Source organism: Brienomyrus brachyistius, chromosome 19 (genome assembly GCF_023856365.1).
Source record: "Brienomyrus brachyistius isolate T26 chromosome 19, BBRACH_0.4, whole genome shotgun sequence".
In the NCBI taxonomy this organism is placed as follows: Eukaryota; Metazoa; Chordata; class Actinopteri; order Osteoglossiformes; family Mormyridae; genus Brienomyrus; species Brienomyrus brachyistius.
In genome coordinates, this window is record NC_064551.1 from 20,028,711 (window position 1) to 20,050,389 (window position 21,679).

The 21,679-nt window shown below is 45.6% G+C and overlaps 1 protein-coding gene across 3 annotated transcripts in view; it reads right to left on the reverse strand.

The window, feature by feature from the left end:
• Positions 1–1,588: 1,588 nt before the first annotated feature.
• The window catches only part of LOC125714848 (protein eva-1 homolog A), a 60,972-nt gene continuing 40,881 nt past the window's right edge, over positions 1,589–21,679 (reverse strand). Inside the window, exons 1-4 of one of the 3 annotated variants that reach the window (XM_048985865.1) lie at positions 19,356–19,780; positions 7,401–7,535; positions 4,157–4,327; positions 1,589–2,532 (exon numbers count right to left, since the gene is read on the reverse strand). In XM_048985865.1, coding sequence (XP_048841822.1) covers positions 2,162–2,532; positions 4,157–4,202 — 417 coding nt within the window. In that variant the 5' untranslated portion in view covers positions 4,203–4,327; positions 7,401–7,535; positions 19,356–19,780 and the 3' untranslated portion in view covers positions 1,589–2,161. Of the gene's footprint in view, positions 2,533–4,156; positions 4,328–7,400; positions 7,536–17,367; positions 17,488–19,355; positions 19,781–21,679 lie in introns of those variants that run through there. The other 2 variants (XM_048985866.1, XM_048985864.1) reach the window with 2 other exon arrangements.

Consider the following 21,679-nt stretch of genomic DNA (forward strand, 5'->3'; position numbering starts at 1 on the left):
GTATATGAACTGAGCAGATCAGGGTGATTGTTTAGAGAGTCATCACATACAAACCTTACACCAGAGCCATAAACTTACCCATTTATATAATTGTTTTGTGGCAGAATAAGCTATAAAGCACAATTGTAATACTTTTCTTACCACCTGTAGGTAGCCATGATCAAAATATAACCATGTGATGAAAACATAAACACGTGGCAAAGATACTGATCCAAAGATGCATGCAGATGTAAAAGCAGCTAAAAAAGTAAGAGGCTACGGTTTTTCTTCCAGCACTTGATTTCATCCATTTCCCCGAGGTTCTCTGGGCCTCCCCCACCCACATCCCCGAGTTCCTAGTTGAAAATTTCAACCGGAACGCCCCCTGAAGTCGGAATTCCAACTCAGAAAGTCGGAGGAACCTCTACAACCCCAACCTCAGAATTCAAGGTGGCTGAGCCCTTCATCAACAAAGGTGAAAGCTGTATAATTTAACAATGGTTAACGACGAACCTGGCTAGTAAGGGTATCGCTAAATGGAGTCGTTCAATTTAACTACCATGCATTTAATTAACACAGCTGTTCAAATTCACATAAAATCTTTTACTGCTTAAAATTAAGCTATGAATAAACAGCACATAAAAAAAAAAACAAAAAAAAAAATCAAAATCCTCATACATTTATTGTTGTTTGGAATATTGCTTATAAAAGAAAGAACTTTAATTTGTGAACAATATTATTTATTTTATTTTGGTCTCATCGTTCTGCATATATCAAATCCCATTTCATTTAAAAACACAAAATGTTGCTAATACATTATACATAGTCAGCATGTTGAACACTGAACACAAATGTGGCATTACAATCCATCTTCTGTAGCCTTACAGGATATTACTTTGTTACAAATTTGCTGTAGAATTCATGGCTAATTAAAACAAAATGTCTTGAGAAAGGTTGTAAACAGCTTAGGTCATCAAAATTCCACTTGGGAGATTTTCTTTGGGACACGGGTGAAAGATATTTTGAAAAATCTCACCACTGGGAGTAAAAAGAACCAGGAGGTTCAGACAAGACCAACCCAAGTTTTACAAAGGTTGCTCATGTAGATTTTACAGGTGAATCGTTCGATATAACAAGCACCTATAACTTGAAGATAAGCTGGAGAGTGGCTGACAGGGATCCAATACATGATCAGACACCTGAAGCCCTCTGAGATGTCTTCATTTTTCTGCTGGGGAAAATGGAGGGGGTCAGGATCGTGATTCGGTGCCAATCGAAACAAGTGCATGGCCTCCCTTCTCCCTGCTGACGTGACGAGCTTCTCGCAGCGCTGTAGCAGGCACCTGACAAAGGAACTATGATACACCCAAAAAGCATGTGTTTCTCCTCTAGCACAGTGGTACCCAACCGGCTGGAGTCAAATGTCATACTGTACATCCTCCACAAATCACCACCCCTGCTTCCTCTTTGAGGTTTTAAAGAAACTAAGAAAGTTAATATTATTAACATTATTATTTTTTTTTATTCTGACACATCTCAACCACTGAAACAACTGCCCTTATTAGGAAAAACAAACGGACATACACATCCCTGAGGTGTCAAGCGAAGCCTATTAAATACCAACATATATTCAGGTGGGAGATGAATTTATAATGTTTTTGGTTGGTAGCTAAGGCAACAGTTTTTTTTTTTTAGGTTGCTGTCCGACTAATGGTCATTTCGAAGACCAATGCCCTGTAGTAGCCTCATATTGCTGCTTCATTTTTAATTTCCCCAACAATTAAGAAAAAAAAATCCTCAGATTTGTCTCCTGAATACTGGATTCGGAGCACTGCTTGGCGAGCAATTCTCCAGACGTTCCCTGCGGGTTTCTTCGAACCCGTCCCTTCACAGACCGACGTTGCCGAATTATCCTTCTGTTGTATAAGGCGTGGGGCCCTCAGCCGTGGTTGCGGCCCTTTCTGATTGGATGACGGTGGACGAAAAGACGGACGCAATCTTCGGCATCATTCTGTGTCTATACCTCAAGCTCCGGCGATTCGAAGTTCAGAGGTGAACCTTCCTGAAAGCTTATTCCACCTGGCTGAGGGTTGAGGAGGGGGGTAGTCTTCCGCACCTCCCAGGATAGCAGGCCCGGAAGCATGTGGCCCAGCGTGGCCCAGTTGGCAGCAACGTCACCAGGCTAGTAGTAGCGGTTGAGGCTGCGTGTGCCAGGGATGTCGGGCTGCCCGTTCATCCAGATCTCACGAATGATGCGTTCCCGCTCCTCCAGCCGCTGGGCTCGCTCCAGCTCCTCAGCCGACGTGAACACGTTCGTGTGCAGCGTTCGCTCGAAGCGCCGGTGTCGCCGCGCTGACAGGTCCGAGCCCGAGTCCCAGTCCGAGTCACTGTCACTGGTGTCGCTGGAGCTGGGCGGGCCTCGGGCTCGCTTCTGGGGCACCCGGGGACGGCAGTCCGTGCGGCAGGAGATCTGAACCACCAGGGCGAGTAGCGTGAGGACCAGACCCAGGCAGACACCACACACGAAATAGAGGGCAGCGCGCTCAGGGTGCTCTGAGACACACAGGGGAGGAAAGGGGGGGGGGGGGGGGGTCAGGCCATCAGTGCATACAAACAGATCAACAAGCACGGAGCTCGCTGCAATGAGAGGCATGTAAGAACTATACCAGAAAACCATTGACAAGATTACAAAGATTACATATACAAACAGACACTCTGTGTTTCAATGATGATAATCAATAAATCTATCAATAAATGCATGTCTCCATTAATGATAATCAATAAATGACTTTGACTCGTATGAAAATCACCATACTCAGAGAGACACCATACTCATCGACAGCAAGGGATTTTAGAAAGAAACTTTAAGACTGTAAGACAATCAGTAGCAAATGTTGTATGAGACACCAGAGGACAACCGTACGAGATAAGCTGAGAGCCACCTGATGAAGCTCTTAGGTGTGTAAAGGGTCAAGCTTTCTGGGTTTGGGATAGACCTGCTGGTAACAGTTAAAGAAAAACTTAGCAAAGATTTATAGGCGATAAGTTTTTATTCTAGCAAGAGTGGGAGATTAACCCCCACCCCCCAAAAAAAAAAAACAAAAACCACAAATTTCCACCTCATGTGTGAGCTGCCCCAATAAAAGACCAGACCAGACATCACCTGACTTTCATATCGGGACTCTGAGCCTTTGACTCATTAGCATTACATGTGTTTAGTCAGTGTCTGCTCTGGGATGCCTGATGGTCAACGCTCCCACACTCAGGGATGCAGTTTATTTAATATAATATTTAAACCAGTTCTGACTATTACATGGCTCTGGGGACAAATGCACGCTCCCCTGTGCTTCCAAACTTATCTTGATTAGAGTGGACAGTCCTTCTGCAAGATATTCACTTCACTGTCTCACTTATTAAACATTAAACCAACCTGTTATATCTTATAAGTACTTCTGAATTAACAAAAAAGTTAATTATTATAAGGAAATTGTAACGTATTATAAATTTTACTATGTAATTTTTACATTTTTTTGGTTCCTCACTGGGGCGGCATGGTGGTGCAGTGGTTAGCACTGTTGCCTCACACCTCTGGGACCCAGGTTCGAGTCTCCGCCTGGGTCACATGTGTGTGGAGTTTGCATGTTCTCCCCATGTCGTCGTGGGGTTTCCTCCGGGTACTCCGGTTTCCCCCCACAGTCCAAAAACATGCTGAGGCTAATTGGAGTCGCTAAATTGCCCATAGGTGTGCATGTGTGAGTGCCTGGTGTGTGAGTGTGCCCTGCGATGGGCTGGCCCCCCATCCTGGGTTGTTCCCTGCCTCGTGCCCATTGCTTCCGGGATAGGCTCCGGACCCCCCGCGACCCGATAGGATAAGCGGTTTGGAAAATGGATGGATGGATGGATGGTTCCTCACTGGTTCCACGTTTTTTTGCAAATATCAGTTTGTCCAAAACATTACTGTTTGTCTTATGTTTTAGTTACACAAAGCTCCAACACAATCTTTTACATAGGATTCTGAACTGTCAGGTTCTCTGTAGGATTTAATCATTAGCCAAAGTTCTGTTTAGCTAATTAATTAACAGCCCATGGCAGGTCCCCAGAAGCAAAATCCTGCTCTATGCAGCAGGAAGCATAAATCAGCTGGCTTGAGCTGAGGGCCTGTTAGCTTCATGCATACCTGCTAAGTAGGTGTAGGCTGCCAGGGCATTGCTGACCAGCGCCATCTCAATGCTGAGCGCAGTGGAGTCCACTCCAGGCCTCAGGGTCTGCGATGGGATCTTGTTTCCATTGCCCAGAAAGGTTTCGTCCACTGAAAACACACCCGACTTCCTCCCTCGATTCTTCTTCCCTGTGGGTTTCCAGGAAGGATGTTGTAGATTCACTCTCACGCACTGAGATATGCGCCGTTACTGCCTCATCAAGAAGAGGAACTATTCACATCTACATACATGCATGGGATCAGCATCAAAACATATACATAATCACAGATTCTGTTTAGTTTTTCTAACAACTTCGATTACTAATTTTACCCATATCATTCCATATGAATGGAATCAAAATGGAACTAAAGAACTATGTATTAACTTGGAAAACATCATATTTTCTGATTTCTGATCTTCATTTCTCTGAATTAATTTATATTACTTAATTTAATTTATTTTATTACTTTATTTCTCTGAATCTCAAATGTATTTGTAAATTCACATGCTTATTCATAATGAATACTATAAAAGATGATGTTAGTTTGCTTAAACATCTCATTAAGTAACAGTTGTAATTATTGTGTTAGTTTCTTTCAAAGCTTTCATCTGACTGAAACAGTCTTCTTTAAATATGAAAGTCTGCATGTATGATATTTACAAAAATAACCAAGATTACACTTTAACATATAGTAATTACGTTAAATATGTCTAGGTTTGGTAAACATTTGTGAGTTAAAGATCGGCTTTTGAAGCTGTGGTTAATTGAAAAGTCTAAGATTCAGAGAGGTACTTGAAAGGGCACAGTAATTCAAAAACATGTTGTAAACACACATCCTTCTAATTGCCATGCTCTCCAGATCGACCAATATTTTCCCATCCGTTTGATCCCAACAGGTTACAGACAGGCAGTCCTCCTAAAATGAACAAACACACACTCAGGCACTGAGCGACAGGCGTCGACAGCAGACACCTCGGTGAAAATACGTTTTTCCTGTAAACACAAGGCCACAAACTAAGACAGTGAACCTGAGACGTGGGTGGAGAAATGAGCTCTAATTACGAGATGTGGATTCCATCTACCCAGTGGACACATCCATGCCAACTGGGGGTCGACTGGCGTTCCCATCCGGACACGTCTCATTTTTACATGAAGCTCTCTGGGGAAGTCAAATATGGGAAAGTCCCATATTTATACGTATTTCAGTTCAATTTTTAGAAGAACGTTTAATAAAGTAATAATAGGTATAAATTTATACATAAACAATTTAAATTATTGGTAATTACATAAAATCGTATCAGTTTTTCCTCCTTTCAGAAACCTTTTTTTTCTCTGCTGATAAAAACAGAACTATTAATATATTTTCCAAATAAAACAGGACACGAGGTGATTGGATGTTGGGGCTCCGATGCTGTGTAAATAGGTTACTCTGATTGGTGCCTGCCCTAGGACCATCTGGAGCAGCAGAAATGAGCTTTATTGTTATACGTATCACCGAGGACCTCAGATGATAAATTCCTATTTTGACTCTACACCGTGATCTTGGAAAACAATGCAGGTCATTCAATGTTAGAGCTAAGTGGATGACGAAGAAGCATCCTTCCCTGAGCTGTCCTGCTGGTTAAAGATGAAACCTGGAATTTCTACCAGGGCTCCGCTTACTGCTTATCTGTATTTTCACACTTTTCTGACATGTTGACACTGTAGCTCACGTTGGCATGATTTTGTCACTGTCAAATGTGGGTTTTTCTTTCTTTCCCCATTTCGAGCAGCACCAGAAGAATAAAGGCAAATCCCTCATACACTGTGGGGTGATGAACTGACTCTGACACTGATTCTAGTTCTGAGTCCACAGGGTATGAACATATAAATCACTACACAGCTAAACCACGGGTGAATATCTCCTGGCGCCACAGATTGGATTAATTAAAGAGAAGCCTTGACAATAAATTACTTCAAATCTTGCTGCAAATCCGAGCCAAGCTAAATATATAATATTTAAGTCATTATACACTGTAATAGTGGCCTTAAAAGATACTTCACATATTCCGAAATTATCGGTAAGCTTTCGGAATGAATGGTAACTTTACAGACACAGCAGTCTGTTATAACCTTCTGTGTGGGAGTGGGGAGAGAGAGTCATGTGACCAGCTTTATGCTTAATGATTGGTTTGCCCCCTCCTTACCTCCACCATCCCATACCCAAGCACCTCAGTACTGATGCCAATCCCAAGACCCCAAATCCCTGTGTGTGGGCTATATTTGTCCCAGATATGTTTATTTCTCTAGCCCGTCAGCGCAGCTCCCTTGATTTCTGTGTATATGTTTGTGTCCTGTTGGCTCCATCCTGCACCTCTCATCATTTATTCCCAAAAAGGAGAAATGTTTGTGCAGCCTGCTCCTCCTGGCCAGGTCCCAGTGTGATGCGGTCCCATTTGTCACACCGATCCAAGTCTGAAACTTACCACTATCTAAAAGTTTATTTCTTCTCTATAAAATACTGTGTATCCTGCCAAAAGTGACCTCCAACATTAATCCTGAAGTTTCCACCATTTTACAACCTCAAGCCTGGTAGCTGTATATGAAGCAAACAGGACATTTACCAAAAGAGAAAAGAATCTGTGTTTGGCCCTTATGGCATAAACAAGGCATAGGACAAGGCACTTGTGGATCATCCCCCCCAGGGAATTTTCTGGAGGACTGGCATGTGTGCTAAGAAACATGTCTTTAGAGAAAGGGAAATGGGGGTAGAAAGATTCTGTTATGGCTTCCAGCGTGTGTGTGTGTGTGTGTGTGTGGGGGGGGGGGGGGGCGGGGGCTGCTTTTTAAGGGGGTGATGGGCCTCTTCACCCTCGGACCCATACAGAGGCCCTGGAATTAAGGTTTCCCTCTTTAATTCATGAGTCATTGGGGTTCCTGCTGGACGCCAGGCCCCTGAGTTACGAGGAGATCGATTTCACGTGGCTGACGTGCAGGATGACCACTACCCCGGCGTTTGAGTGCCTTTCCGTTACGAGACCCACGTCGGCGGTTATATAACATGTATGCTTTGGACTCTGTCCATCTTCAGTTCCAGTGGTGCCAAAGTTTCCTTCACAGGTGTTAGATAAAACCTCTCGGGAGATGAGATCCAGCAGGAGTTCTGGGATCGAACCTAGAACCCTGACAGCAACATCTCTCTACAGAGTAACGTTCAGCCGGGATTGGACGGGGGTGCCTACCTGGCTGAGGGTCAGAGGTCACGAGCTCAGCTCTGTTGAGTGGGGCGCCGTCTCCTACGATGTTGAGGTCATTGGGATGGAGGGGTGTGTTCCCTGTTTGTTCGGTTGTGACGTCCTGGAGCAGCTTCTTGGGGACTAGGTGGAGAAGGGGGGAGGGGTGGAGGTGACTCACCGTGGAATCACAGACCCAGGGTTGTGATGTCATTGATAACTTTCCTGTATACTCCCTACCCTCCCCACATTTCCCTACCATGTATTCAGTGAGTCAGGTATTGTGCTCCAAACAGATGTTGAGGTGGGGAGGGGCAAAAATTCCTTCTGCACATGCTGCTTCCGAGCTGACCACACACGGAGCCTCACCGAAGACCCGCGCTTGTTGCGCACAGAAACGACCATCGACAGCACGACGGACAGGTTACAGGTGCCGAGGGGTTCGTTTGTGCGTGTGCACAAACAAAAAGTTACGTCTCCAAAGTTGAATTTAGGCTTCACTGCAAACCCTCCAACAAAATCCTAAAAACAAACCTTCTATAGACAGTCCCCAGGGACCCCAACACACTATTCTTATCTTACTGGGAACACTGGAAGTATTTACAAGTGAAGTATTAACAATACACATGATGTCAGAAGTCTTTTAGAAATAGCTTGCATGATTCTTATCTCAGGGAGTATTCCGTGCTACACAATAATCAAAACGGCAAAAAAGGGGGTGTTTGTAAAATCGGGGGGGTTCACATGAACGTCTTGGGACAGGGCGATGTCAGATGACTATGGCATTCATTCAGTCTGTCAATTCATCCACGCGTCCATATTCAGTTCCTTATCCTGGTCTGGGTCCTCTAGGGACCAGGGGGCCACCCCCGAATGTTTAGGGGACAAGGCTGGGGCACAACCTCTCCTGGATGCCTGTTCATTCACTTGAGTCTTATTACCAGTAATATATGGATGGTTTTTGGTTTTCCTGTACCTCCCCAGAAGATATCCCCAGATCCCGCTGATGCCAGAAAACAATGCTTCCTCTAGCATCCTGTCCAACACATCTCTGCTCCGTCCTCTTGTCTCCATGTCAGCTGGCACACACACCATCCTCACTAGGACAAGCCGCACCATCTCACACCACATTCCCTAAATTCACTCCCATGAAGACCTCGCACGATCTCAAAGGAGGATGAAATGGTCCGGTATTTTAATATCGCAATGTGTACCAAGTTCAACAGAAAGAAAAGTCTAAAAAATGAAGAAAGTTTATAAATTTAAGCAGTGGCCTCTCTGTGACTCTGTACTGGTTACGCAATTGAAACGTGAAGAAACTGAATTTACCAGTAAGGAGAGATTTCATTAAGTGCTGCATATTAGTATTCTATGTTTTGTTATTTGTGTGCATATAAAAGGTTAAATAAGAACGGGGAGGCATACGGGGGATGTTTTGGTGGACAGATATTACGCAAAAAGGCTGACTTTAGCCTGCGTCCCACAAGGAACAACTAAATATGTCTGTCTTGGTTTCTGTGGGAAAATCGACTGGGTTGTCAGTGCCAGTCTCGATCTCCAGCCAGAGTGCGGGTAGTTATCCAAGAATCCCGTGTGACAGGGTCTTTGGCTCAATAGCTGTGTCGCGTACAAGGCACTCATCCATCATTTATAGCTACTCATCCAGCACAAGGTTGTGGGAAGCCCAGATCCCAGACAAAGCCGCCATCTCGCTATTTCTCAGGGAAAGGTGGAGTGGATAAGTAAACAGAATTATATTAACCATCACACCGGGGACTGCAGGACATACAAAATGTTGTTTAAATGCTACAAACCATCTCAACAAGAGGGAAAATGTCACAATCATGAGTGACATTGGTACCAGATTCACATCAATTCCCCATCTCCTAAGAAAAAGTTCAATTAATTCAATTAAGACCCTCCAAAAAAATAAGGTTGAAGCAATGTAACCATGAAGGAAGGAAGCATTTCTGATGTCTGACAAACTTACATTCCCATCATAGTTGAACACTGGAAATGTGCAACCTTTCACCTCATTTCACGAATGTCAAAATACAACAGGCCATTGTCCTCTGAGACCTCCAAAGTAGACCCCAAAATAGCCCAAGGACACACCCACAATCCATCGGGTCAAGGACTGCTCCGTCCTCACACCAAGGCACGGCTGCCAAAACACGAATCCAAAAAAAGCCGCTGAAGACACGGCTGAAAGCCCTAAAATGATGGATGGATGTAGTCCAGAGAAATAAGCCAATCAAAGCGTGATTGTGTGACAAAGAGGAGCAAGTTTGGGCGGGCGGGGCGGCTCTTGTGTCGCGATAATCCTTTGGTAGCCAATTTGTAGCTGCCGCAGAGAAGAAAGGCAATGGCGGTTCTCTGGGAGAAGATCAAAGGGATAAATCCCGCACTAATTTAAGACCCGCAGACAGAACAGGTGCATCAGAATGTGGCTGCTTTCCCTTTGAAGCGGGAACAATGGTAGGCCATAGTACTACCACAGATCATTCGGAGTACGCAGGCATGAAGGCTGGGATGGCTGAGGCCAGCCCTCCCATCTCCAAAGTCAACAAACCGAGGGAAATTACAGGCTGCCCTCAGTCTTCTTTCAAGGGGGACGGGATGCTAATTAGCGAGGGAGGAGTCCCCTCTCCCACTGAGGATGGACTAAAGGCTGCTGATTAGTGCTAACTTCACACACGTGTTGCTGAGTTCCGGAAGGCTGCCGATTCAGCCACGTGCCCACAGTCAACATGTCACCACAGGATATTAGAAACTGCCCCCCCCCCCCACAAGTAGGACAGAATCCTCCCCCCCCCCCCAGCTGCATTGGCTGGTTTATTTAAGTTCTCAAAAGAATGTGTGGATTGAGACCAAGCGAGGGATAGAGCTAATGCCAACCACGAAACCCAAAGCAAAACATAGAGCTGGACTTGCTGAGCTTGTACAGAGATGAAAACATTAGAGAAATCATCATCTTAAAATCCCAGTGGATGGATGGATGGATGAATGGATGGATGGATACGTTGATGGATGGATGAAGGAAAGTTGGATGGATGGAAAAGTAGAACATATATTTAATCCTTCCAATCAATTAAGTATCAGATATAATACAAAAACTAGAATGTCGGGATAGTCAGAGAGTAGTTTTCTTAGCACAGTTTCATGAACGATAAACATTAAGTACAGGCCAGAAAAGCATCAACTGTTAGCAAATCAATGCATATAGAACTTATTTCTGAAAGGTTCTAACTGACACTGAGGTCCAATCTTCATCCGGAGAAGAAGAATAAAGGCTCCATAACTGAAAGACATGTGAAACAGCAACTGCGCTTATCATAAAACAAACCTGCTTCACTCATGTCCCACTATCACCATGATGACCAAAGATGGAGCTCGATGCTGCACCTGAAAGCGACTCCATCGGTAAGATGGCTTCATGGCTCCCCACAGCCCCGGAGCAGGGATTAGCAGGCTATTAATGACATGAGTAGAAGGAAGCAGCTGGCTGCAGTGTGTGTGAGATGCACAAAAGCCTAGCAGGGGCCCCCAGAAGATGAAAGGCTCCCAAGCACTGCTTCACCCTAAAACCCAAGACAGTTGGAAGAAGCCAGAGCCATTGCGTGAATCCACTATTATACGGGAATGGCAGTAATGGTAGGGCTGCAATCTCCACACAAGGCAGGAAACAGGAAGCAATGTGGTAGAGTCCAAACGGAACGACGCGTTCTGGTACAGCCCATCACACCATGGCCAGCGCTTCATGATCAACGACAGCTTCAAATAAAACCACTCCAGCTCATAGTCATCCTTAACGAAGGGATGGAGTATATGAACGCAAAACAAATACGCCCAAAGCAAACTGGCCATTAGTGCTTCATCGTGGGATTAATAATTTCAATACCTCTTTAACAGGCACTGCCCTGACGCCACATGTGGATAATCTGAAACGATAACTACTTTCACGCAAAAACTGCCAAAGAAACAGTATAAAACAGATGGAAGAAAGTGCTTGGCTTTACAGGCCATGCTACGATTTTACTCACGCTCCTGAATTGGGCAGACAGGTGGCTAATTGCATTCCTGGACTCTGCATTACAGCGTTTGCCCATTAAATAAAGCAGACATATGCTATTTTTCCCTACATTTATATAAATAAATTGAATTGAAAGAGCAGACCAGACAGCCAGTTCAGTTCATACACCAACAAGATTTTCTAGGGTCTAACTTTAAAAACATGCTCTCCAACAACATGCCGCCATGTTTACTCACAGATCAAATTACCAGACTATTCTGGATGATTTTTTGACCACTTGGTTCTATTTATACACTACACAAAGGGAAAAATGGAACATTGACAAAGCAAAATATTTATTTCCCATCCTAATTTGACCTTGTCCTACAGCAGAAGTTTTCAACTTGGAGTCTGTGACCAGCGAACAGGAGCCAGCAGTGAACCTGCATCTCCTGTCCTTATGGTTGGGTTACTTAGTGGCAGGAGGTTCCTAGGTCTAGTTCATCGCAATTTGGGGTCTCTAGTTCGAAAACGAGTTAAAACCCCCCACCCCACAAGCATCCAGCCTTTTTCCAGTGGGCCCAGATGTTAAGGTGTGACGAACACACCATAATTAACCATAGGCATCATAAATAAATCATAAACTTTAAATAGCAATGGGGGCTAATTTCTACTTTTTTTCTATCTGTGGCTCATTCAGTGTGACAGTCCCAGACCAGTGACCCTTTCCCATAATCCCTCAGTGCTCACGGTTTGCATTCTGCCTGACCTGGGAAAATAGTCAGGGGGGGGAACTGCACTGCAATGCTGGACTGTGAAACCGCGCACCCTGCAAGGCGGCTGGCAGGCGGGTGGACCACCGCATTCTGGCCGGCCGAGGCGCTCTGAAGACGGCCGACCGAGGCCCTCTGAGGACGGCCGACGCAATAAAAACACAACCCACACGCCAGCTCTGGCTTCCGCTGTGCCTAATAGATGGTGTGCATAATCGTCAACCGGTCATTAAGAGGCCGGCTTGGAATGTGCTAAAAACGGCAGCTAGCGCACTATGGGCATGCGGGGCGTGCGTTTGGCGCACTTGCATGGCGGGAAACATGGCTATAGACACTGAAAGCCAGAGCAGCAGATCTTTGGGACCCCTCAGACTCCTCAGCTACATGTGCCAGGACAGAATAAACTATATAGTCATGTGGTAGCTGACCAACCCAAAGCAATAAGTGAAGGGTCAGTCGGGGTTTTCAGAGTGCCAAGCACTTTGCTGGCCTGACAGGACTCCGCTTTCCCCGTAACACTCCAGTCAACGGCGGCTGAAGTCTATCGATGGGACTGAATAGGAAACTCCAGCAGCTGTTTTCTATTAAGGAACACAAACGGCTAAATTCTGTTCCACCTCCCCCCATCGTCATTCCACACTTTCACCTTACATGCTGAATCTTTCTCCTGCTGCAGCACTGCAAGCTATCTTTTCCTATCTCCAAACCGCATGTGTCGGGGTCTGTACTGCCCAGAGGGTATTGGGGAGGCCATTTATGGCACATGTCCACATGACAGGCACAGAGTGTCCTCATTACCTGTTAATACTTCACTCCCGCTGAAGGAGCTCTGTTACGGACATGAGGCTGCAAGGCACTGCCCACCTCGTACTCGGCCTCTACCCTTATAGTCCGCGTATAAAGAGAGAGCGTTACAGTCCCCTGGGGGGCCGAGCCACACCTCCCCTGATGATTGACCTACAACATTCCCGCAAAGACGAACCTGTGAAGCTTCTCAAAGCACCTGCTTTCAGGCTGTAAATGGACCTGAACTCTGAAGCCGTCCATGGCGGCTGTCCTTTGGGAGCCACAACCACCTGCTTTTGTGGGTATTTTTAAATAAACAGCAGTTGAAGTTGGAGCAATGACTGCATGTTGATGACAGACAGCCCAATAGAGTTCGGGAAAACAGCCCTTTTTTCCATATTTGAATACTTTCTTATGTGTAAGTTTTTAACAAATTGCGTTTTTGTTTGAAATGTGTTTTCAAATTTGTGGTGTTACGTGGACTCCTGCTAGCACACTCATGGCATCATTGTGAACATCATAATTGACTCATTATATTTGTGAAACCTAAGGCTAAGATGTTGCCTTGGCATTAACCACTCGAACTTTACCAGCTCTGTGACTGCCTGTCCACCCTCAGCACCATGGTCCGATAAGAAAAGGTTGCTTAGCTTGCTGGACCAACATAGGTCAGAGATCCTTAACCAAAGATCTTTCTGTTGTCATACATAGCGTTGTTCGGCCAAAACAGAAAGCCCTGGGAGTCGGGCGCTGGGAGTCGGGCCCTGGGAGTCGGGCCCTGGGAGTCGGGCCCTGGGAGTCGGGGCACGGGTGGGAGCTGATGGGAAACAAATGGCTCACTTCAAGGGGCTGTGGCACCTCGAGTTCATTACCGGCTTCCTTCAAGAATCCTCGCAAATTCTGATCTCATCGTGTAGGTTGAGCAGCTCCATCCAAACGGGGCTTTTCTTTCTTCTGGAAAGGGCTGGAGGCAACCCTCATTCCTCCAAGGCTAAACAGGCAGTTCTAGACTGAAATAGTTCCAAAATATTTTTCTTTCCCTTGAACTCCTAATTGTAATTGATTAGCTGCTCGCTAGTACCGAGTGGCTAACCGCGTTGTTCACGTTGCAGTCGCACCACATGACTACGGGCAAATTCGCCTCCACATTTCCGCTTTCTTTAGTCGTCTCTGAATGATGGTTCATGGCCAGGATTCCTTTGCCTCAAAACTAAACTGGATTCCTTGAACCGCTGAGGAGCGGTGGCTCAGCTACGTAGCTATGGACCAAGAAAAACTTAAACCCACACAGATGTGACAACGTATCTCTCTACTAAAAACACTACAATAAAGGAGAGGAAAAACATTAGAAAGCTATAGGGGTTTACAAAGAGGAACATCCATCCATCCATTTTCCAAACCGCTTATCCTACTGGGTCGTGGGGGGTCTGGAGCCTATCCTGGAATGATGGGCACGAGGCAGGGAACAACCCAGGATGGGGGGCCAACCCATTGCAGAAAGAGGAACATTTTTTAAATTATTGCAAATTCCTCAGTAAACAATTAAGATCAATTCTTTCGAAATTCTCTACAAAGTTTGATTCTGTACAGATTCTGTACAGATTCTGTAGCATAAAAAAAATCCAGCTTCTAGGATTATATCAGCCCAGCAGACAGCTGACTGTTCATTATTTGTTCATGGAAACAAGAAAGTTGCGGTCAATGCATGAGCTGTTACTGTCAACCAGAGCTGAAGTTTTCCTGTCACCCTATCGTGGAGAAATGGGGGGCAAGGTGGCTGATGGGACTGTCTCCCCAGCAGTAGCAAAACCCAGGGCCCGGACCCCCCAAAAAGGGCCCCCTTTCCTCAGTACCGGGCAGCATGCCATGGCCATCGAGGAGTCCAAATCCATACTGGCATCGCTCTGCGTACAACACACGTTCCTCGGGGGTGCTGCATGAACAGAGGCAGGCTCTGGCTTCCCATTTGCTGTCAGATGTAATTCATACATGGTGCCTGACCTTCAGCAAGAGACAAACACCCCACAAGCCCGAGGCAATCACAGAGAACATGGTAGCCCATCATGGAGGCCGACGAAGAAGCAGAAAGATCTGATCTGTTCACAGTTCTGCAAAAATCACTCCGCATAAATTAAACTCACGGCCAAATTATTTCATTTCCCCCACAGGGTTAAAGATTTAGCACTGCTCCACACAAAAGCAAACACAGCTACTGAATTAAAACGTGTCATCTGAGCTCAATTCTAGGCTGAAGCTAAACCTGGTCACTTGGTCAAGCCACATCCACAGTATGGTACTTGAAGCACAGACAGGAAACAGATTTCAGCGCAAGTACCAAAGAAGGACCAAACAGCCACTTTGGTTGGATGAAAAAACAGCAGTAAGGCTGCATGACAAATATTTTTAGTCTCGGTGGGATCTGATTTAAGATGAATGTGATGGAGATTTTCGAGAACTTTAAAGCAAATAAACAAGCCAGGCTCCAGTAGACGTCCAAAGCCAAGATCATCCAACAGAGCATGAGAACAGAAGCCACAGAAAGCAATGAAGCACAAGTCAAACCAGTACTGTAAAATTAACAGGCACACAATATACGTATAAAGACCTCAATCAAAGTGGTTCCTCAAAGAAATATGTTTTTTGAAATTTATTCCAGTTAATGTTAACTGATGTTAATTGAAGACTGCAAAGGAAATGTTGTAACGAGACGGAAGCTGACCACAGATGGATGTGTCACATCGGAAATCCTATGTAGTGTCACCGTTAGTCACTCTTTTAAAATAATGGAACCACTCTGATCTTCCACATCATTGTTTGGGTCCATATCCAACAAAATTGATCCAGGTTTTTTGTTCTGCTGTACCACAGAACTCTCATAAATTTTGGTTTCAACTCCCAAAGTCCTCTTCAACATTTTTTGCAAACTGGAAATCCACAGTGATATTCAAATATCCTTTATTTTCAGAGTTCAAAGAATCACAGAAGTGTCCCAAAGGGATACGTCTGAAAGGAGGTTGCTAATGACCTTCGTAAGACACTAATAATCTGTATTTCAATTTCACTGGTACCACCACATGCAATCCAACACCGCTGGCTGTGCAACAAGTCTGTGCGAATCTCATTTATTCTTTTATTTGCAGCATATTTACTCAGCAGTGGAACACAGCACTGGAAGTCAGCACTGGAACATACTGCACCCTCAATCAGATGGATCTGTGGTCTCCGTGTGGCTGAGATTAAAACACAGAGGGGGCTTACACGAGAAATCCCAAGGGTACCCCGACTTGTATGAGAGCGGAGGCTTTAAAGATCACTTGTAGTGTAACCTTTGTGTCACCCCCCCCCCCCCCCGAATTCCATGCCACAAGCAAACGAGCAAACAGAACTAGTGAAATTCAGTGTTCCACTTCGTTAAGGAGCTAGTTTGAAAAACGCGCACGGCGGACCATTAATCGTGCTTTTGAAACGGGAGACGGATTGGGAAAGTGGTCCGTGAAGATGAAGGCATATTCCAGAATGCAGCCCTGGGGATGCTGCTGGATTCAGGCTTATGGGACAATGCCACCATCATGGGCTTCCCGCTCTCCCGTTTTCTGAACCAACTCTATCTTCTCGGGCGCCTGGAGGTCCACGGCTTCTCAGAACAAATTGCGCGTAATGAGGGCAGGGTGGGCTCGTAAAAGCGACCACATGTGCTATGCTGGGTCCCTTCAAGCGGCTTGCAGCTTGAGGATGATTAATTCTGATACTGGCCCCCCAGCACCCCTCCTTCTTGGCATTATATTTTCGTCTTATTAGCCAGCTGGGCTCCTCAAAAGGGAAAGTCTGCTGCGTGGTGGATTGTACCAGTAGAACGAGGCTCCTGCAGTAAAAATATCCTTTTCCACACCCAGATTATAAAGGCCAAATTAAACTCCTGGTCCCTCGTGAACAAGAGTCATTGAAGCGTCTCCCAGTTTGACTTTTTAAACAACTGTAGGATCAACAACATGACCAAAAAGACCTTTCAAGCAGCTATCCCATCTGGCAAATGGTAAAATCTCTTCTGCGCATTAATATCGATGAACCATAACTAAACCATAAATCATCACTGGGAGACAAATGCCAGCGTTGGACTAAGGAGATGCAACCTATGTCCTTATGCAGTTAACCTATCGGAAGCGTACAATTATTGACATTTCTTCACTTAGTAGGTGTGTTTGTTTACGATGCCGTACAACAAGACGGATACATCACTAGGTGTTATGCAGTTAAGGTTTAAGTGTAGCTAGGCTGAGCTTCCAATAAGGGACCAGTACCAAATGCACTTTACCATTGCAGCAAGTGCTACACAGGACCTTACAGAACACTGCAGGAAGGCAAGAAGCGAACAGAAACAAATTAGGCGCCTTCAGGTGCATCCTACCTTCAACACTTGTGAAGGCCTATTGTTAAGGTCCACAGGCCGTGGATTCACGGTGCAAAACAACCCCCAGTTGATGTTAACCCTCCCAGCTAATGATTGTGTGGGTCAATGGGGCTGAGGGGTTTCTTGGGTGGGGGGTCCGTTGGAGTCCAGAACCTGACACAAAGCAGCTGCCTGTTGCTAAACTGAGTGCCAGGAAGCACCCCCCCCCATAGCAACATCTGCTTTTTCTATCAAGACCCTGAAACTTCAGACCATAGCGTAAGGGACAGAGGGTTGGTGCATGAATTTTAGGAGAAGGCAAGAACAACAGAGAACAGGCGCAGCGAGAGGGAGAGCCTGTCGGATCCCATGCAGGCTGGCCAGACTAACTGGAACCATTTGGTGAGATACGCAGGTAGTAAAGTCAGTGCTGGAGAGAGTGGGAGGACTGGGGTGTGGGGACTTGGGGAAGGTGGGAGAAAGGGATGGGTGAAAATAAAGAAATGAAGGGTTCCTCTCCTTTCCTCAGACATTGTTGGGGGCTGGGGAGGTATGAGCTAGCACTCAGAAGATTCTTTTATCAGCCGAACGAGATTCCTGAAGATAAGAGTTCTGGCATTTATAACCTGACCGAGACACCACTCCCTGCTCTCGACCCTCGTTGCGTTTATGTAGCCCTGGGCCGACATGCCGGGTTTATTTAAACATGGATTTAACCTGAAATTAAGCCTAACACATGACTCGCTGTTCTGTGTGTTCGCCTCCAGACTTCCGTTGTTCCGGTCAACTCTAGGACGCGCAGGTTGGAACCCTCCTGTCCTGGTGAAAGAACGAGCCTCTAAATCCGGCCCTGCGGGCAGAGATACGCATCTAAGCCAAAGTGCTAAAAGAAGAGAAGATAGCGTGCCATTCAATGGCTGAATGAATGAGAGGCTCCCCAGGGCGCCAGGGCAACAGGAATCTTCTTGTCATTTGCTGCCTCTCTGGTGAAAGGACCTCCCCTGCTGCTGTAATCACGCTCAATTCAAACTACAATACAACTATTATTGCAATAATTGCAATAACAAACAGAGCCCAGTCCAGCAGTATTAATTTCCTCTCCAGTTGCAGTGCAGGCACGTTCCTGACGAGGAGCGTGCTGCTTTCTGTAATTAAACACGTATGGCAGAAGGAGAAGCTCGAGAAGGTGTTAAGCAAAAACACTACAAACCGTCCCACGTTGAAGGGGAGGGGCATGTTACTTGGAACATTCACAGTCAGCCATATGAGGGTCTGTGCATCAGACAGAAGGCTTCGTCTTGTAAGAGGTACTGTCTTAGCAAAATATGGGTGTTTCCTTCTGAGTTCATTTACTAGCAAATAAAGCTCTCAAGCTGAATGGCTAATCGGGTTTAGACAATTCAAATGGATACATTTATAAGGATTAAAAAAAAGGTTCAGCACCATCACACTCGAGTATGAAGAGATCAGCCAGCAGACGTTTGCTACCCTTCCCAGCAGACGTTTGCTAACCTTCCCGGTGGTGGGAGCGAATCAATCCCTGACGAATTTTGGTCCTCTAGAAAACACACTCCACCTAAACATCCAGCCGTTTAGACTGGATGAGGTTCCTGCATCTGTCCATTGCCCTGACTGGAAGGTTAGGAGTTCCTACATGAAATCTCAAAGCATGTTCTCATGCTACTTGTCCTTTCTTGCCCCTAAGGAATCAGAAGGAGCACATGAGTACAATACCGCAAGCTGTAGGTCAAACCCTGCATGCGATCACCTCGACGAGTGCAGGCGAAACTCGAACCACTTCAAGGAAAAAGAAGGGTCGCCACATTTCTCAGTCTGACATTCCCTTAGGTTACACCAACTCTTCTTCATAAGAAGCTTAAAGATCCTAGCAGATCATTTTTAAGGGATATTTTGTGAAACCTAGCTTGTTAGGGACCCTCCTCCTTTTAGGGAATCCCTTGAGAACTGAGCAGGGAAAGCGATAGGACATAAAAGCGAGCACTTACAAGTTCATGGTTAAGCAGATGCTTCTTCGTTTTCTCCTCTGTTCCCCAGACTCAGACCAGGCAAACAGACTCTCAGATGAGTAATCCAGGGCTCCCCGAAGTAGAGCAGTGAACAGAGAACGTGGGCAACAAAAAGGAGAATAGGAAAGCAGCAACAAAAAAAAGTATGTTCCTTTTAAGAAGGTATGCTCCTCCGAGGTTACACCTCCCGTTACTCAAAGCAAGACAAGCAGTGCAGTCGTGTGGCAGGACAGAAAAACTCCAACGTCAGCTCCACACTGTCCCCCTCCTCTTAAACACAGCAGAAATGAGTCCACCCCCTCACTCTTTCCTCCTCCCTCCCCAGAATGTCACAGGGGCACTCACTGCGCGCCTTACCGCTGAACAAACAGTGTGCGTGTGCATGTCTGCAGGAGTGCGTGTGGGTGGATGGGTGGGGAGTGCACCGGCAAGCAGGAGTAAGCAGTACGCAGGCATGTTAAAGAGTGATAGAGTGAGAGAGTGACTGTAGCAAGCCGCAGGGAGACCGTAACAGGAAATGACACGCATTTCATTCGGCTGGAATGGGGAAACTGGCCCCTTCGTTCTCTCCATCATTTCTGTGTTCACTCAGGCAGAGTGAAACCACATTTGGGAAAAAAAAATTCAATGCTATGTGCAAGTTAAATATGCTTTCAACGGTCAATTAAAAGTAATTAACAAGTGAATGTGAAGTTGTATGTTAAAAAACAAAAAACAAAACAGAATTGCACTGGAAGGAATCAACTAGGGCCACCTCAGAGAGTAACAGGGGGCCACTTTGTCCTTCATCAAAATTAGCCCCATGCCTTTAATTTCCGAGGCCCTCCCCCACTCCAATGTCATACTTCCTGTTGCTTTTACGAGACGAGGTAAGGGAACTGATTAGTCGCGGCCCAAAAACTTTCCAGCTCCGGCCAGCTTAATGTGAAATATATCAGGTAATGAGGCGTCGTCGCCGTGCTTCAGAGAGTGGAGCGCAGAGAAAACAAGGCTTATCTTTTTACCTTGGCCCTCTGTTATCCTGGAGGAAGAAGAACATGCAAAAATAATGTTTAAAAGTTCTAGATTAAACAATGTCTGGGATACACCCATGGTACATTTCCTGAAGCTTGCCTTTTGATCATTTTTTAATCTCTGCTGCCACTTGGTGTGTTTTTAAGAGGAGAAAATCAAATCAGTGCCAATTGAAAAGCACGGTCAAACCTTGATATGGTTACGGATGATTAACTCAGTGCCTTCAGACCTCAGATGATCTGCTTCTCTGTCTGATGAAATCCTCCTTTCCACTGGTCTTCCAGGACTCTGACGGTTCAAGGGGGACATCAAGTACTCCTACGAACACCGTTTCTGAATCACTTTGTCATTTTTTATTTCTTATTAATTATAAAGCGGGCGGTTTGTGGCTCAGGTTGGAATGGAAGGTTGTCAGCTCAAATCCCAGGGCCAGCACACTAATGTTGCTATTGGGCCCTTGGGCAAGGCCCTTTACCCCTGACTGCTGCACACTGGCTCATCCTGCACTCAGACCCCCTGCTTCACTCTCACCCGTAAGTGTGTGTACGTCTGAAAGGACAGCAAGATGCGATAAGAAGCATTCCAGTGTAAATGCAGTCATACTTAGACAGAATACTGGCAAAACTGCTGGCAATTACGGACGATGCCTCTCACCCCCTGCACAAAACATCTGACAAGCTCAAGAGTAGCTTCAGCAAAAGACTCATTAAAGGAATGATTCAGGAAATCATTCCTGTCTAGTGCCATTAGACTCTATAACTCACCTGTCCATATCTTACACAAATGGCAAATAAGGCATCATTTCATTGGATGAATTAGTTGGGCAGGAGAGCATAAAGACAGACCCTTTCACAGCATTTCTCAGTAATTTATAACACTAGTTCGTAGCCTCGGTTATGGTCCACACATTGCAAGGCTCCCTCTATAACCTACCTTTGCCCCACTCATTATCTTGCTCCATTTACGCACTGTTTCGAAGCTCCTCATGCCTCCTGATCTACAAACCCGCTCAACCACATACGTTCCAGTCTGGCCCGACCTGCTCTTTGGAATGACCAGATCATCCCAGGAAGTGGCGTAGTGCTGATGTCTTCTCTTCCCCCTGAGGAACCTGTCATGACCCACTCTTCCAAAACCTTTTGTGAGCACGCCCCCCTCGTTAACCTCGAGTGGATTCCCCGAGTTTACCAGGTGTTTCTAATTGCCTTCATTAGTTCTATGTATTTAAGTCCACGTCAGAGTATGTTTCCCTAGTTCTGTCATTGTATTGCTGTGGTAATTTTGTCTCG